Source organism: Antechinus flavipes, chromosome 3, assembly GCF_016432865.1.
Source record: "Antechinus flavipes isolate AdamAnt ecotype Samford, QLD, Australia chromosome 3, AdamAnt_v2, whole genome shotgun sequence".
Classification (NCBI taxonomy): domain Eukaryota; kingdom Metazoa; phylum Chordata; class Mammalia; order Dasyuromorphia; family Dasyuridae; genus Antechinus; species Antechinus flavipes.
Genome location: NC_067400.1, coordinates 496,148,607 through 496,165,782, shown reverse-complemented (window position 1 = coordinate 496,165,782; position 17,176 = coordinate 496,148,607). Strand labels below are relative to the sequence as shown.

Sequence of the window (17,176 nt, the reverse complement as noted above, 5' to 3'; positions counted from 1 at the left end):
CATTTAAAGAACAATTAACTCCAATGTTATATAAACTATTTGAAAAAATAGGGATTGAAGGAGTCCTACCAAACTCCTTTTATGACACAGACATGGTACTGATACCTAAACCAGGTAGGCTGAAAACAGAGAAAGAAAATTATAGACCAATCTCCCTAATGAATATTGATGCTAAAATCTTAAATAAAATATTAGCAAAAAGATTACAGAAAATCATCACCAGGATAATACACATGACCAAGTAGGATTTATACCAGGAATGCAGGGCTGGTTCAATATTTGGAAAACTATTAGCATAATTGACTATATCAATAACCAAACAAAAACCATATGATCATCTCAATAGATGCAGAAAAAGCATTTGATAAAATCCAACATCCATTCCTAATATTTTTTGCATTTTTTTCTCTATTAAAGCTTTTTTTTTTTCAAAACATATGTGTGGACAATTATTCAACATTAGCCCTAGCAAAACTTTGTATTCCAAATTTCCCCCTTTTTCCTAACCCTTTCCCCTGGATGGCAAGTACTCCAATACATGTTAAACATGGAAGAACTATTTGTTAAATCCAATATGTGCATACATATTTATACAATTATCTTGGTGCACAAGAAAAAATCAAATCAAACCAGAAAAAAAAAGGAGAAGCAAAATAAAATGCAAGGAAACAACAAGAAAAAGAGTGAAAATGTTATGCTGTGAATCAAGTTCAATTCCCACAATCCTCTCTCTGGGTGTAGATGGCTTACTTCATTACTAAACAATTGGAACTGGTCTGAATCATCTCATTGTTGAAGAGAGCCATGGTCCTCAGAATTAATCATCATATAATCTTGTTATTGCAAGGTATTGTAATGTATCTCCTGGTTCTGTTCATTTCACTTAGCATCAGTTCATGTAACTCCCTCCAGGCCTCTCTGAAATCATCCTGTTGGTCGTTTTTTACAGAACATAATATTCCATAACATTCATATACCATAACTTATTCAGCCATTCTCCAATTGATGGACATCCATTCAGTTTCCAGTTTCTTGTCACTACATAAAAGGCTGCCACAAATATTTTTGCACATGTGGGTCCCTTTCACTCCTTTAAGATCTCTTTGGGACATAATCCCAGTAGTAACACTGCTGGATCAAAGGATATGCACAGTGCTTTGGGCATAGTTCAACACTGCTCTCCAGAAGGATTGGATCTATTCACATTTCCAACAGCAATGTATTAATGTCCTAATTTTCCCACATTCCCTCCAACATTCATCATTCTCTTTTTCTATATTTTAGTCAATCTGAGAGGTGTGTAGTGGTATCTCAGAGTTGTCTTAATTTGCATTTCTCGGATCAAAAGTGATTTGGATCACCTTTTCATACAACTATAAATGGCTTTATAGTTTTTATGAGGTCTTTATCTGAACCTTTGAATGTAAAAATTTTTCCTAGTTTATTGTTTCTCTTCTAATCTTGTCTACATTGTTTGCATTTTGAAAAAACAAGATTGAACGGGAAGTACAAAGCTAGGAAAAATCTTTACAGCCAGTGTTTCTAATAAAGGTTTCATTTCTAAAATATATAAAGAACTGTGTCAAATTTATAAGAATACAAGTTATTTTCCAATTGATAAATGGTCAGAGAGTATGAACAGACAATTCTCAGAAGATAAAATTAAAGCCATTTATAGTTGTATGAAAAAGTGCTCTAAATCATTATTTATTAGATAAATTCAAATAAAAACAACTCTAAGATACCACCTCACACATCTCAGATTGGCTAAGATGACAGAAAACGATGATGATAAATGTCGGAGGGGATGTGGGAAAACTGGGACACTAATGTATTGTTGGTGGAGTTGTGAAATGATGCAACCATTCTGGAGAGCAACCTGGAATTATGTCCAAAGAGCTATAAAACTATGCATACCCTTTGACACAGCAGTGCCAATACTGAGTCTGTATCGCAAGGAAATTATAAAGGAGGGGAAAGGACCCACATGTGCACAAATGATTATAGAAGCTCTTTTTGTGGTAGCAAAGAATTGGAAAAGAAGTTGATGCTCATCAATTGGGAAATGGCTGAACAAATTGTGGTATATGAAAATAATGTAATATAATTTCATTAAAAATGATAAACAACCTGATTTTAGAAAAGCCTGGAAAGACTTACATGAACTAATGCTGAATGAAACAAGCAGAATCAGGAATTGTACACAATAACAGTAAGAATGTGTGATGATCAACTATGAAAGACTTGGTTCTTCTCAGTTGTTCACTGATCCAAAACAATCCTGCTAGACTTTGAACAGAACACCTGTATCCAGAAAAAGAATTAAGGACATGGAATGTAAATTAATGTATGCTATGCTCACTTCTTTTTTCTGTTTTTTTTTTTAATCTCTGATAAAGGAAAACCTTTTACTCTGATTTTTCTATCCCAACTTGATTCATAAAGCAATATATATTAAAAATAAATAAAATTACTACAATAAAATATTCATCTAAGTCACTTAGCTTATCAATTTTACTGGTATATAATTGGATAAGACAGCTTCTAATAAATTTTAATTTCATCTTTATTGCTGGTCCATTAACTTTTTTCATTTTGATAATAGCAATTTGTTTTTTTTTCTTTTTTTAAATCAAAATAATCAATGTTTTACTTATTTTGTTCTTTCTTCCCATACAAACTAGCTCCTAATTTTATCTATTTGTTCAATTACTTTCTGACTTTCTATTTTATTAATCTCTCCTTTGATTTTCAGGATGATATTTAGTTGACAATTTGCAATTTATTCTTTTTCTAGGTTTTTTTAAAGCTGCATGCTTAATTTATTAATCTGCTCTTCCTTTCATATCAGTTTTCCTAATGTACTCTTTGGCTTCATCCCACAAATTTTAGAATGTTGCTTCATTGTTGTTATTCACTTTAATGAAATCAATTGTTTTCATAATTTGTTCTTTGACCCACTCATTCCTTAGGATTAGGTAATAACCTAATTAGTTTCCAACTAATTTTTAATCTATACTTCCATGGCCCTTTATTAATTACATTTTTATTAAATAATGATCTGAAAAGCATGCATCTTATACATCTACTTTTCTATGTTTGAATGCAGGGTTTTTATACTTACATAGTCAATTTTTGTGAAGAAGCCATATAGAGCTGAGAAAAATGCATCCTCTTTTCTATTACTCTTCAGTTTTTTTCAAAGTCTATCAAATATAAAATTTCTAAGATTCTATTCACCTGCAAGGCTTCTTTCTTATTTATTCTATGGTTATACTAAACTAGCTCTCAGAGGGAAAAATGGAGATTCCCCACAAGTATAATTTTACTATCTATTAACTTCTATAATTCATTGATGTTGCTATTTAGTACAAATTTGTTTAATAATATTATTACTTCATTATCAATGGTTCTTTTTAGCAAGTTGTAATTTCCCAGATCATCCCTATTAATTAGATCTAATTTTGGTGTTGTCTTTTTCTGAGATTTTTATTGCTACCCTTCCCTTATTAATTTCATCTGAAGCATAATAGATTCTGCTCCAGTCCTTTATTTTAATTCTACGTGTGTCTATCTCCTTTAAGTGTGTTTCTTATAAATAACATATTGTTGGATTCTCATTTCTAATCTATTCTGCTATCTATTTCCATTTTATGGGTAATTTTATTCCACATTAACAAATATGATTACAAGTTGTCTATTTTCTTCTATCCTTTCTTTTTCTGTTAATATTTTTTCTCTCCTTTTATTCTGTGTTAAAGTCTCTTTTGCTTCTAACTACTTTTTTCTTTTATCTGTTCTACACTTTATCACTCTCCATTTTTATGCCCTTCTCTCTTACTTGCCTATTAAGTAAGAGAGATTCCTTTTATGAGTATTTACATATATTTTCTCTCTTTGAACCAATTGAAATTTGAGTGAAGTTAAAGCTTTGCACACATCTCCACCCTACTATTTTCTCCTTCACCGTAAAAGCTCTTTCTTGTGCACCTCTTTTTTGTGAGATAATTTTCCTGAATTCTTCTGCTCCTTTCCCCCTTGTTCTAGGGAATCCCACTTTCTTATCTACATCTTTAAAAAAAAAACATCATTCCAACATATTTAACCCACTCCCATTATGTAGAATCAGTCTGTCTTACTTAGAAGATAACAGGCATCATTTTCCTACATGGGAAAGGTAAACAGCTTAACCTTATTGACTTTCTTATGATTTCTCTTTCCTGTTTATCTTTTTATTCTTCTTTTGAATTTTGTATCTAAACATCAAATTTTCCATTCATCTCTGGTCTTTTCATAAGGAATGCTTTAAAGTCTGTTATTTAATTAAATATCTATTTTTCTCCTTATCAGATTATATTCAGTTTTTCTGAGTAGGTTATTCTTGGTTGTAATCCCAAATCTCTTGCCTTTTGGAATATCATATTCCAAGCCCTATGATCCTTTAAAGTGATAGATGCTAGATCTTGTATGATCTTGACATTGTTTCCACTATACTTTTGTTTCTTTCTTGCTAATCGCAATATTTTTTTTCTTTGATCGGGGAGTTTCAGAATTTGACTATTGCTAGGATTTTTTTTTTTTTTATTTTTTTCAGGTGGTCATTGGTGTATTCTTTCAAATTTCATTTTGTCCTCTGCTTCATGGATATCTGAGCAGTACACAATAACAGCTTGCGTGATGTAACACGCTATGTAACAGCTATGTGTGATGATCAACTATGAAAATCTTGGTTCTTCTCAGTGGTTCAGTGATGCAAAGCAATTCCACTAGACTTTGGACAGAAAATGTCATTAGCAAGCAGAAAAAGAACTAAGGAATCTGAATGTAAATCAACACATGTTATGTCTACTTCTTTTTTCTATTTTTTTATCTTTCGCATGTTTTCCATTTGGCCAATTCTGGTTTTTTAAGGAATTATTTTCATTAATATTTTTGTGCCTATTTTGCTACATGGTTAATAATTTTTCTTTTACATTTTTCTTTTTTTCCTTTTATTTTTTGCCTCATCACTCTGTACCACTCTTTGATTTAATTTTTTTAAATTCTCACAGGAATTCATGTTGCACTTGTGTCCGTTTTACATTTTTCTTTTAGAATTTGCTTGTAGCTGTTTGACTTCACTGTACTCTTACAGGTTTGTGTCTTAATCTTCTCAGTCACCCTAGTAGCTTTTTATTGTCAACTTCTTTTTTTGGCTCATTTTCCCACCATATTTCTTGATTTGATTAATGCAGGATTCTATTCCTGCAATAGGGATTAGGAGTGATTGGGTGAAGGGATATTATCTCAGGCTTCCAGTTTTTCCACAATGGTGTCTTCAGAGTTAGTTCTGGAATTTGGAAGTTTTAAGTGCTTCCAATGTTGTATGATCTGGATTGAAATGTGGTCACTGCTTTCCTTCTGTGTACTCTGCTTCTTACCCAGGAAGGTGTCCTGATTCTTTTCTTGTCATTCTCTTTGACACAGTACTATACCTAGCCTATAAAGATAACCTCTTTATGCTGTGAATATTTCTCCTAGGCATTGATCTTCAATGCCTAGACAGCTGTACTTTGGCCACCTTGTCTATGTAATTTGGCAGTGATTGTTTCTTCTCACCTAGGGAGAAAGTGTATAGAAATACCTACAGAGGTCAAAGGGGGATATTGATGTGGTAGCTTAGTAATGAACTATATATACACAACAAGAAGTGGGGAAGCATTCAGTGTTGGACCCCAGGAACCATTATTGAAGGTTTCCACTTTCTTTAAGGTGGCTTTACCAGAAATCTGTTGAAGGGTTGGAGGCTGCTTCTTCTCTTTGTATTGTTGATAATAGCCTCACTTTAGCTTTTCAGATAAGTTGATCTGGGAAACTAAATCTCTTGGTCTAAATGTGGATATAATTCTCTTTTTTATGTTATCTCACTAGGGAGGTTGTTTTCCAAAACTCGTTTTCCCCCTGGCCATTAAGTGATATATAAAACAAAATACAGGACAGAGAAATTATGGTTGACTGGAACAAACCCCCTATCTCACCTCCATTCCTACTTCCCTAGGGCTTGTACTTCCCACTGCATCCAGCAATTATTTATTATTGCTAGTGAAATTCCTAGTCATGACTATATCCAGCCAGCTCCCACACCTAACTGCTTTTATTATACAATTTTAATACTGGTGGTTTTTCTACCCAAACTTCCCATCTAATTCTGCTGATAACTGGCTCCCCAAAGTCACAGAGTCATTGGCAGAGACAACAAGACTGACATCTGCTGGATATAAAAAATATTTCAGTATTTCCAGGCAACTGCAAAATATATATATGCACACTTCATATACATATGTATATACACATACATGCACACTTCACATACATATATATGTACATGTGCAGACATGTAATATGTTTCAAAACAGTAGTTTGCATATGTTAGTATAAAAGATATAGAGCTGGAGATGACTTTAAAAGTCATCCAGTCCAAGATCTTCATTTTACTGGTGACAAACCTGAGGCTGAATAAAGTTAAATGACTACTCAAGGTCATATATTAAATATCAAAGATAAAATTCAAACCCATGTCCACTGACTTCAGAGCTAGAACTCTTTCTATTCGACTATGTTTCTTGAGTGCCCAAAGGAATAAGTGACAGTCAATAAGTGACAGGTAAAAAATCACCTGGTTTGATTATTGAACAAGCCTTTTGCTTTCCATATCAAATTTGATTTAATTGTAAGATTTATACCAAGTGAGGATTCAATCAAAAATTTAAAAATGTATGGAACTTAAAGGAAAGAGATTAAAGGAAAAGGCTCCAGATATTCCTCACCCTGGAAACAGGCTTCATTTAACCAATTTTTTTTCCAAAAATTGACATAATAAAATTAAAAGGAAATCAGAAGGGTCCTGGGTTAGCTTAAAAAAAAAACAGCTTTTGTAGTACATTAGATGAACATAAGACTCCAACTGATTGGCCCAAGAATATATTGGCCCATTGACTTGACCAGTGAGTCTACTGCATGATCTTTCCTCCTAATTTCTGGAAGAATTTGTAGGAAATAATGCCATTGTTTGGATAAATTCTTTGTGATTTCTAATCTTCCTGTGCCTTTGGATTAGTCCATATGCTAAAAATCTAACTTAATTTGCTGCTGGCTGTTAAAGAAAAAAAAAGCCCATTGGCAACGATTTGTGAGCTAGTGTTAGGTGGATAGCCACCCACAGAGTTATTCTTAGAGCCTTGGGAATAATAAGAATCATCTCTCTAAAGATCCATTTAGCCAGTTGTAGTATGAGTTGAGTGAGTGATTCTCCAAAGGTTGATGACACGTTTTCAAGTTTCAAAGGGATTACTCTTTTAAATAACCAGAAATCACAGAATACTGAAGATAAGTAAAGATACTGAAAAAGAACATTTAGCTGCCCTTAATGAATTCAAGTCTCTTCACCCAGATGATTCTCTCCTCTTATTTTGAAAGAACTAGAAAATTTGATGATTGAGCCTCTGCATGCCATATTTGAAAAATTAAAGAAAATGGAAGAGATACCACAAGATTGAAGGAAAGTAAATGCCCTACTTTTCAAAAAAGGGAAAGGAACCAAAACTGCTTATGAGCTTGACTTCAATTCCTGGGAAAATTCTAGACATCATTGAAGAAATGGTTGGTGAACATCTAGAAGGGAAGCATATTGTTCAATCATGTCCCACTTTTCATGGCCCCATTCAGGATTTTCTTGACAAAAAATACTACAGTGGTTGCCAGTTCCTTCTTCAGCTCATTTTACAGACAAAAGAACTGAGGCAAAAAGAATCAAATAATTTATCCAGGGTCATAATTCCAGTAAGTGTTTGAGACCAAATGAGCACACTGTGATCTTCAATGCCTAGACAGCTGTACTTTGGCCACCTTGTCTATGTAATTTGGCAGTGATTGTTTCTTCTCACCTAGGGAGAAAGTGTATAGAAATACCTACAGAGGTCAAAGTCACAACTTGATGCTATTTATCAAAGTAACAAAGTTCATTGTAAACAAAAAGAAAATTTTATAAAAATTACAACATGCACAAATGTGGTACTTTTATCAAAATACCACAAAGAGGAACACAAGAAAGTAATTTTGTATGTATTTGTCTCTTTAACAGACATCCTGTTTTATATTAATCATAAGATTGCATCATAAAGATTGACCATTTAACCTGCTCTGGGTTTGTGTCACTCTTCGATAAACTGCTGATCCAGAGGATGTTATAAAATATGAGTCAGAGGCTTACTAGTTTTTTTGGCTCCCCAAATACTATATAAAGAACAGTCTTCTTGAAGAGTGAGAGTGTATCAGGAGGCAGGTAAAGAGCTGCTGCACAACCTGAGCCACAGAGAAGGGCAAGAATGAAAATCCTTCTCCCTCTGCTCATCCTCTGCCTCACAGGCTCCCATGGCTTTCCTGCAGGTTTGAAAACCTCAAAGAAAGACCTACAAATCGTCCAGGTAAACCTTGGCTTTTCATCATAAGAAATGAAAACTTTCAGCGGGGTGTGGGGGAGAATAGTAATTTGAAATAAATAGGGTATTGGACTTTGTCAATGGTGTATTTCATTCAAGAAAGGTTTTCTCTGCCAGAAATAACAAAGCAGATTATGCTTCTGCTTTGCTAATTCTTCTGAGAAGAATTAAACAATCTGAGATCTGTTTCAAGGAAACGCATTTCTGACTTTAGAACAAATATAAAAATTAGGGTAATTTTTCTTAATGAAATGTTATGTGTATACCCACAAAACAGGGGAACTGAGATCATACTCGAAGAACTCATGATCAGAATCAGAAAATCTAAGTTCACAGACAAATGAAAATATTATTCCCCCTCTATTACCCACCGTTCCTGGCATAAATATCATTTCACCCAACCAAAGTACTGGGATTTCTTTAAGGAAAAATCTAGGAAATGTCTTATATTTAAATATATTTTTATCTTTCTTTAGAATTATCTTCAGAAATTTTATAACCTAAAACCTGATGACCCAAAAACCCCTGATGTAGTGAAAATTGCAAAGCAGAAAACCATTAATCCATTTGTTGAGAAGCTCAAGGAAATGCAGAAATTCTTCGGGTTGGAAGTCACTGGGAAGCCAGATGATGAAACTCTAAAAATGATGAAAAAGCCAAGATGTGGGGTCCCTGATGTGTCTTCGTTTGTCATCACTGAAGGAAATCCTAAGTGGGAAAAAAACAATCTTACTTACAGGTAGGGATCCTGAAACAACAGGATGAGAATGGGTTTAAAAAGGAATTAAAAGTATAAAATAGCTTCCATGAAGCTTATATACATAGCTAAGTTCATTTCTTTTTCATTTTAAGCATTGAAAACTACACACCAGATTTAAGAAAGGAAGATGTGGACGATTCTATCAGGAAAGCATTTAAAGTCTGGAGTGATGTATCTCCCTTGACATTCACTAAGATTTCTAACGGTGAAGCAGATATAAAGATTTCTTTTTTCTATGGAGGTAATCAGCTGGTCTTTTAGTTTAGTGATGTTTGGTTTTGCCCTAACTCTGAGAAATGAGGAAGATTTGAATTAATTTTTTTCTTTCAGATCATTATGACAATTCTCCTTTTGATGGTCCCAATGGAATTCTTGCTCATGCCTTCCAACCAGGCAGAGATATTGGAGGGGATGCTCATTTTGATGAAGATGAAAATTGGACAAAAGACTACAGAAGTAAGTTAGATAAATCTGTCTCCTTTCCTCTCCCCATATCTTGTTGCAATATTAGTTGATTGAAACATCCACAGAAAGAACTATGGAGACTGAATGTGGCTCAAAGCTCACCTTTTTGTTTGTTTGTTTTTCTTCCTCATGTCTTTTTCCCCTTTTGATCTGATTTTCCTTACACAACATGACAAATATGGAAATATAGTTAAAAGGACTGCACATATTTAATGTAAATCATGATTGTTTGCTGTTTCGGGGGGAAGAAGATAGAAGAGGGAATGAGAAAAAAAATTGGAATACAAATTTTAAAAAAAAATTCCTTTAAATGTATTTGTAAAACTAAAATGCTAATAAGAAAAAATAAAATAGAGATAAAAATATAAGTTTATTAAATGGAAAGAATGTACTAAAATAGATATTTTTCAGTAAGATTTTATAACTCTATGAGTGATTAAATATGGGCACTATATTGTTTCTATGAATAATAGTAGTAATAATAATGATAAAGGAAGAAAGGAAGGGAATAAATATTTATTAGATGTCTACTATTTGTCAAGCACTGTGCTAAGTGCTTTACAAATACTGTCTCATTTAGTCTTCACAACATAAACCATAGGTATGGTAAGAAAATCAAAAAAGCAAATAACACATTTATGTAATAAACTATAGTTCACAATGTGTTTTACAGAAATTGCTTTATTTGATCTTTATTATGATATCATCTGGAGGGCTACAAGTATCATTTCTAAAATATCTATCATAATCTACTATCTAAAGTCCCTTCCATCTGTAAGTTCTGTAATTTAGAATTTATCCACCTTCTTTTAAAGAAGAGGAGACAAATTCAGGGAAGAAAGATGACAATCATCAATAGAAAGTTGGGTCTGGAGCCAGCTTCTTTGATTGCATATTTTATTTCTTCACTGCTCTGTCCCACAATCTTCCTGTTCCTCCTCTAGACTTTGCTCTCTCAATGGCATCATTATCTCCCTAATGAGCAAAGCTTAAAATCTCAGTCATCTTTGTCTCTTCCTTCAAGAATACTTTCTTTGATAATGCCCCTCAATGCAGCATTTTAAAAAACATTTTAAGAATCACAATTTGTTGAAATATCTTTTATTTATCAGGGAAGTAATGCTGTCCATCTAAAGCAATGATAGCACTGACTGATCCATAGTAGGGAAGACAGGCAAATAGGTTGTTCTGCAAGTCACATTAATGTGCTACTCTGTAATAGAACTGATACTGTGAGGATAACATATCATTCCTTCAGGGAAATCTTATCCCTTTCTGCAATGTTATTACATCCCTATAAACTTTGAAAATTTTCTAACCATGTCTCAAAAGCAACTTGCTATATTATATAAAATACTACACGAGTTCAAAAGAATTCTTATGCTTCACAGATATAAAACGAAGAACATATCACTCTACCTAAGCCTTGGAACTTGAAGTACCCATATTACAAGGTTTTTGTGAAAGTCATATGAAGTACTTTGAAATTTTTAAATACTATAGAAACATCAGCATTATTAAGCCTAAAAGTGTTGCATATTTCTTTTCATCCTTGTGTAGGGAGGTGGAGTTTTGTGTCTTGAGAGGATGCCTTTGAAATAGAACATATTTCAGTGTCTCACAAATATGTTTGAGTTTTTTGGTTTTTTATTTTGCTTTGTTTTGTTTAGATTACAACTTATACCGTGTTGCTGCTCATGAGTTTGGCCATTCTCTGGGTCTTTCCCATTCTACTGACATTGGTGCCTTGATGTTCCCCAGCTATGCTTTTGCTGACACCAATGATATCCAACTTTCTCAGGATGATATTGATGCCATTCAATCCATCTATGGTAAGTAGAAAAGTATGCATCTCTCTCTCTCTCTTTCTCTCTCTCTCTCTCTTTCTCTCTCTCTCTCTTTCTCTTTCTCTCTCTGTCTCTTAATCTCTCTCTCTTTCTTCTCTCTCTCTCTTTATCTCTCTTCTCTCTGTCTGTCTCATCTCTTTCTCTCTGTCTCCTCTCTGTTTCTCTCTGTCTCTCTGTGTGTGTGTATGTGTTTCTCTGTCTCTCTCTCTCATTTCTGTCTTTGTCTCTCTCTGTCTCTTCTCTCTCTCTCATCTCCATCTCTCTCTGTCTCTCTCTGTCTCTTCTCTCTCTCTGTCTCTCTCTCACACACACACACATACACACAAACAACTTATGTTAGCTTTTATAAAGGTTTCCTATAGACTAATCAATTGCCTCATATTTAAAAAAAATGCCTTCCATTCTCTCTGTGTTCATGTTATGCAATGATCCCAAGTAATATTAATTTTCCTATTGTCTTTTAGGACCCACCAATAACCCTGTCCAGCCAACAGGAACAACAACACCACAAGCCTGTGATGCAAAATTAACCTTTGATGCTGTTACCACAGTCCGGGGAGAAAAACTGTTCTTCAAAGACAGGTAAAATAAACATTTGCAACCTTTCCTTTGGTACCTTGGTTCTTAGTAAAATTCTTAGTCAAAGTAAATGGGAAAGTTTAGGGTCCAGAGACTTGATTTGAAACTCCTAAGGTCACATAGAAAGTTTGTAATAGACCCAGGACTAAAATCCAGATATTTTGATTTGATTGGATCAGTCCAATGCCCTTTCTATTTTGCCATTGCCCATGTCCTCAGGCAATAATTAATTTTTTTTTTAAAAAAAAGTGCATGCTGTATGTAAAAAAGAAATGGCTGTTGTAATCTGGAGAATGTTTTAGCTTTCTACCTCTTCATATTTAAGTATTGTTTCTCATTTTGGCACCTGTGAATTTTACAGCTTGGAAACATTCAATACATATTTTTTTTTTGTTTAGTAATTTTTCAGTTGTGCCTAACTCTGTTCTCTGTTATAATGCAAGTATGAAATCATATCCAACACTGAGATAATTGGACATCTGTTTATGATTGTTTACCATTAGATTTAATTTTCTCACCTTTCTCTCAAATTAGGTTCTACCTCCGTACGAACCCTTATTTTGCAGAGACAGAAGTCAATTTAATTTCTCTGTTCTGGCCAAGCCTTCCAAGCGGAATTGAAGCTGCTCATGAAGTTGAAGAAAAGGATATAATCAGGTTCTTCAAAGGTAATGCTTCAGATTTTCCACTCAATTCTTCTGTGTCATAATAATGGGCCAAAAGAGAGTGGAGTTGTTCTTTTTCATCCATGGACTACCCCCAAAGGTTCACTAGAATCATTCTGAATTTTCCACTCATAAACAAAATGGCATGAAGTGTTTGTGACTCATTTTTTTTTCAATAGTGGAATGTGTGGCTTCTTTGTTTTTGTCACTGGAATTGTGTAACACAGATTTGTATGCTATCCCCCTTACTGAAAAACAGCCCAGAACATAGAGAGTGAACTCAGACAGAAAATCTAGAGACTGGAGTCACATCAACAGAGAATGGAACAGAAAGATGTAGACCATCTAATCACTTAATGATAGCTCTTGTGCTACCAGTATCCTAGTAATTAGCACATAGCCAGAAAATAAATGGTTGCAAATTGGATAGGACCAATAATTTGTCTCTCTCTGACTCAACCACAATCATATGCCTAGTCCCAGGCTGTGGGGATGCCAAATATCTGGCTACCAGTAGATAATCAGATGTTTGGTATATGTAAAAGAAGATAAGATGTTTGATTCTATCTTACAGTTGCAACGTTAAGGAAGAGCATTCAATAATTCAACTTAAATAAGAAAGAAATTGTAAAACTAGTATATTGGCCTATTTGTGTGTGTGTATGTGTGTGTGTGTGTGTGTGTGTATGTTTGTATACATACTGGATTTTATGTTATTTTTAATTGCCATTTTAACTGCACTTCAGTAAAAAAAAAATAAAAGCTTTTGTATTTTATAACATATGAGCCATCAGTAGTGATATTCTGACTTTGCAATATAAGATCAGCTATCATAACACATATACATTGACTATTATTTCCAGATATTCATTAAATTAGATACCCTCTTAAGTATTTTATACTTTAGAGATTCTGAGATTCTCTAATATGCATACCTTTTGTGAAGTTGACCTCAAAATAAGTCAGCTTATGTCTAGCCTTGGGAGGTAAAAAGTGAGAAATGATAGCCAAATCACATCTAATATTATAAATTAGATAAAATCATGATCTTAGGCAAACAATGTTACATAAGGACAATTATTTCCACGGGAATGTTGCTATAAATGCATAATTGATCAAGTTGATGGACTTTAGTTATTAGCAGTGTTATTATGAAATATTGACAGGAGAAGTGATATTTGGGGGGCTGAGCCTGTACTTAGCAACTTAAGTCTAGGGAAAATCTTCTTATAAAATAATTTTGGTTTATAGGTACCAAGTATTGGGTTGCCCAAGGGCAGACTGTGTTGCCTGGTTACCCCAAGGACATCTACAGCACTTTTGGTTTTCCTGCAACTGTGAAGAAGATTGATGCTTCTGTTTCTGATATGTACAATGGAAAAACCTATTTCTTTGTAGGGGACAAGTACTGGAGGTAAGAATCCACATTTGCAAATCTTAAGGAGTTGACTCAGTCTTGGATTTGATAGAGAGATGTCTATTTAATCTCTCCTTACCAATTTAAGATTTAAAAATTTACTCATTTATTAATTCAACAAATATTAGGTGACCTGCTCTATGGACTGGAGTAAATAAAAAGTCAAAAGACTAAATTTGATACTGTAGCTCACTAATAGAAATAATTTATTACAAAGTATTACAGGTTAACAGTAGAAGAGAAATATAAAATGAAATGCCTTGTGAGATTTGAGGGGAAAGTTCATTCTTTCCTGGGATGAATGAGGCTTCCTGTAAAAGGCAATGTTTGAATTGGGCATTTTAAGGTATTATAGGAATTCAGCAGGATGTAAACATTCCAGGCATAAGAAGAAGCAGTATAATAAATGATTACTGATTGATAGATAAAGACTTGCAGAAGAATCATAGAGTAATTTAAGATGGTAAGCATTTTAGAGATAATATAGTCCAACCTCCTCATTTTATAGATGAAAAAAATTCACATCCAGAGCTATGGAATAACTTTTTTTCAAGCTCATAGAAGGGGTAAGAGAGAGAGTAGGGAAAAGAACCTAGGATTCTTAGCTCCAGTGTCTCTTTGCATTCATTTGATCCTGCATCTTGATAGATGAAGCTGAATACAATTAGTTACCTAGAGATACTGCACAAAAAAAAAGGTCCCTTGTACCTGAAGACAATTCATTTAAGCAGACTATACTGCAGAACATACCCAGAGACTTAAGTTCACAGATTCATACCAGGATTAGAGTTGGAAGGGATTTGACGAATCCAAATGTAGGCCAACTACTTTCTATTGGCACATAACATATTTAGACACATGTTTTTTATAATGTGGATATATATGCAAATTTAGCTGGCAAGGATGACATGATGATTTTAACTAGGCAACTGCACTGGTTTCTTTGGTTGGTTTTATTTTCTTATATTTATACCCTTAATATTTTTCTTGGTCAGATATGATGAATATAGGAGATCTATGGATGCAGGTTATCCAAAACTGATAATAAATGACTTTCCTGGAATTGGAAGCAAAATTGATGCTGTAGTCAGAGACAATGGTAAGTGGAGCCATTTTTATAACAAAATTGATTTCCTATTTTGTTGTTGCTAATAGCAAAACGATTTTTTGATAAACAAAAGACAGAAATGTTTGAGTACCAAAAGTTTTTTTTTTGGTTTTCATAGAATGATACTGATAAAACTAAAAGGAACCTTAAAAATGTCATAGCCTAGTTCCTTCATTTTACAGATGAGAAAACTGATGCCCAAAGAAGTTAAATAGCTTGCCCAAGTTTACATAAAGAGTGACAATACTGGAATTAGGTGGCCATTCTCTACTCTTTGTTAATAAGTAGTTCAAATGGAAAAATCAAAATTTATCTACTAAATATATCTTTCAATTTCTAGATTTCTTATATTTCTTCAGTGGAACAAGGCAGTATAAATTTGAACCCAAAACCAAGAGAGTTGTCGCTCTTTTGAAGGCCAACAGCTGGTTTAATTGTGGAAACTACTGAGCAAGATTCCAAGATACTTTATAAGCACTGGAAAGATGTTTTCTAAAAGAGCCAAATATTTTAGTATTCAATATCTATTTTTGTTTTACTTATCCTGGAAAACTAAAGCAAAATAAACTAATTTTGTTTGGATTGGGGTGGGAGGAACTTAGAACCACTGTTTTTTATATGTCTTATATATTCTTATTGTTGTTATTGTCTTAATATTAAGAAATTCATTGTGTTCAGGAGACTGAAATAACATATGTAAAGAACTTTTCATTTAAATATTGAGATCTTATTCAGAGCTATTATACCTTGGTGACCATAGAGAATGTAACAGTCCATGAGAATAATTTGTTACTACCAATCACTAGCAAGAGAAAAACAGTTATTACTAGTAGTGGGTCATGGGTCACTAGTGTTATCTCTGTAATACAATGAATATCACCTTAACTTGTTTCTGAAAGTGAAGGATTTTGTATTTGGAATAAAACTAGAGCCACTTTTCCCCTTTAATAGCCATTGAATGTTTCTTGCAACTGCTACAATATGTTTCACATAGTAAATGTTCAATAAATGCTTGATTAATTGAAATGAAGTTTTGTGGTATTTTTTAAAATCACCAGCTTGTTCTGTATTTTCTTGATAGTATTATCATGATGTGAAACCCTAAAAGTCAAGGTCCTATAAACAATGGCACTATAATACCCTTAAGACAAGAGGTTGCCTTGGATTCTCAGTGATACAGTATCACAGTAACTATGCCCTGCCTTCCATATGTCTATCCCTTTATTCATTGGGGGTGAAATAGAGCCACAAACAAATTTATACACAGAGAAAGAGAGAGAGAGAGAGAGAGAGAGAGAGAGAGAGAGAGAGAGAGAGAGAGAGAGAGAGAAAGAGAGAGAGAAAGAAAGAGAGAGAGACAGAGAGAGAGAGAATCTAAAGGACACAAATTTGGGCAGAGCAGATAGTATAACTATGAGGATCAGGACTATACTTGTGGTTTCATTGGTATAGGTGATTTCCACGTGAAGAAATTTCCTCTAGCAGTATAGGTTGCTGTTTTTTTAGTTTTTAGTTTTAGAGTATTGCTTACAGAACTGAGAGGTTAGATAATTTATCCAAAGTCATACATTCAAGATATGTACAAGATATACAAGAGGCAGGATTTGAAACCAGATATTCTTGTCCTTAAGGAAAGTTCTCTCTCTATATATATATAATATATAAAATACTTGGGAATTGAACTAGCAATGGCACACACATGGGAACTGAATAAATACAGGCTATCAAATACTATTTATGGACATAGAAATGAGCCAATAGAATAAAAGTGACAGTACTATATAAATCTACATATTTACTTAGTGCTATATCAATCAAAATGTCAAAATATTATCTACAAACTAGAAAAAAATAATGA

General features: G+C 33.5%; 1 protein-coding gene across 1 annotated transcript; it reads left to right on the top strand.

Moving 5' to 3' along the window:
• Positions 1-8,301: 8,301 nt before the first annotated feature.
• On the top strand, positions 8,302-16,344 carry LOC127554925 (interstitial collagenase-like). Its single transcript, XM_051986883.1, has 10 exons — positions 8,302-8,462; positions 8,954-9,216; positions 9,330-9,478; positions 9,568-9,693; positions 11,373-11,534; positions 12,014-12,131; positions 12,663-12,796; positions 14,045-14,207; positions 15,206-15,309; positions 15,659-16,344. Exons 1-10 carry the CDS (start codon positions 8,364-8,366, stop codon positions 15,766-15,768), a joined length of 1,428 nt encoding a protein of 475 aa, XP_051842843.1. The 5' UTR covers positions 8,302-8,363; the 3' UTR covers positions 15,769-16,344.
• The last annotated feature ends 832 nt before the right edge of the window (positions 16,345-17,176 follow it).

Coding starts and splice junctions, on each gene's coding strand:
- LOC127554925 (XM_051986883.1), top strand. CDS start 8,364: ATGAAAATCCTTCTCCCTCTGCTCATCCTCTGCCTCACAGGCTCCCAT. Junction 9,694..11,372: donor TTGGACAAAAGACTACAGAA/GTAAGTTAGATA, acceptor TGTTTTGTTTAG/ATTACAACTTATACCGTGTT. Junction 15,310..15,658: donor TGCTGTAGTCAGAGACAATG/GTAAGTGGAGCC, acceptor TTCAATTTCTAG/ATTTCTTATATTTCTTCAGT.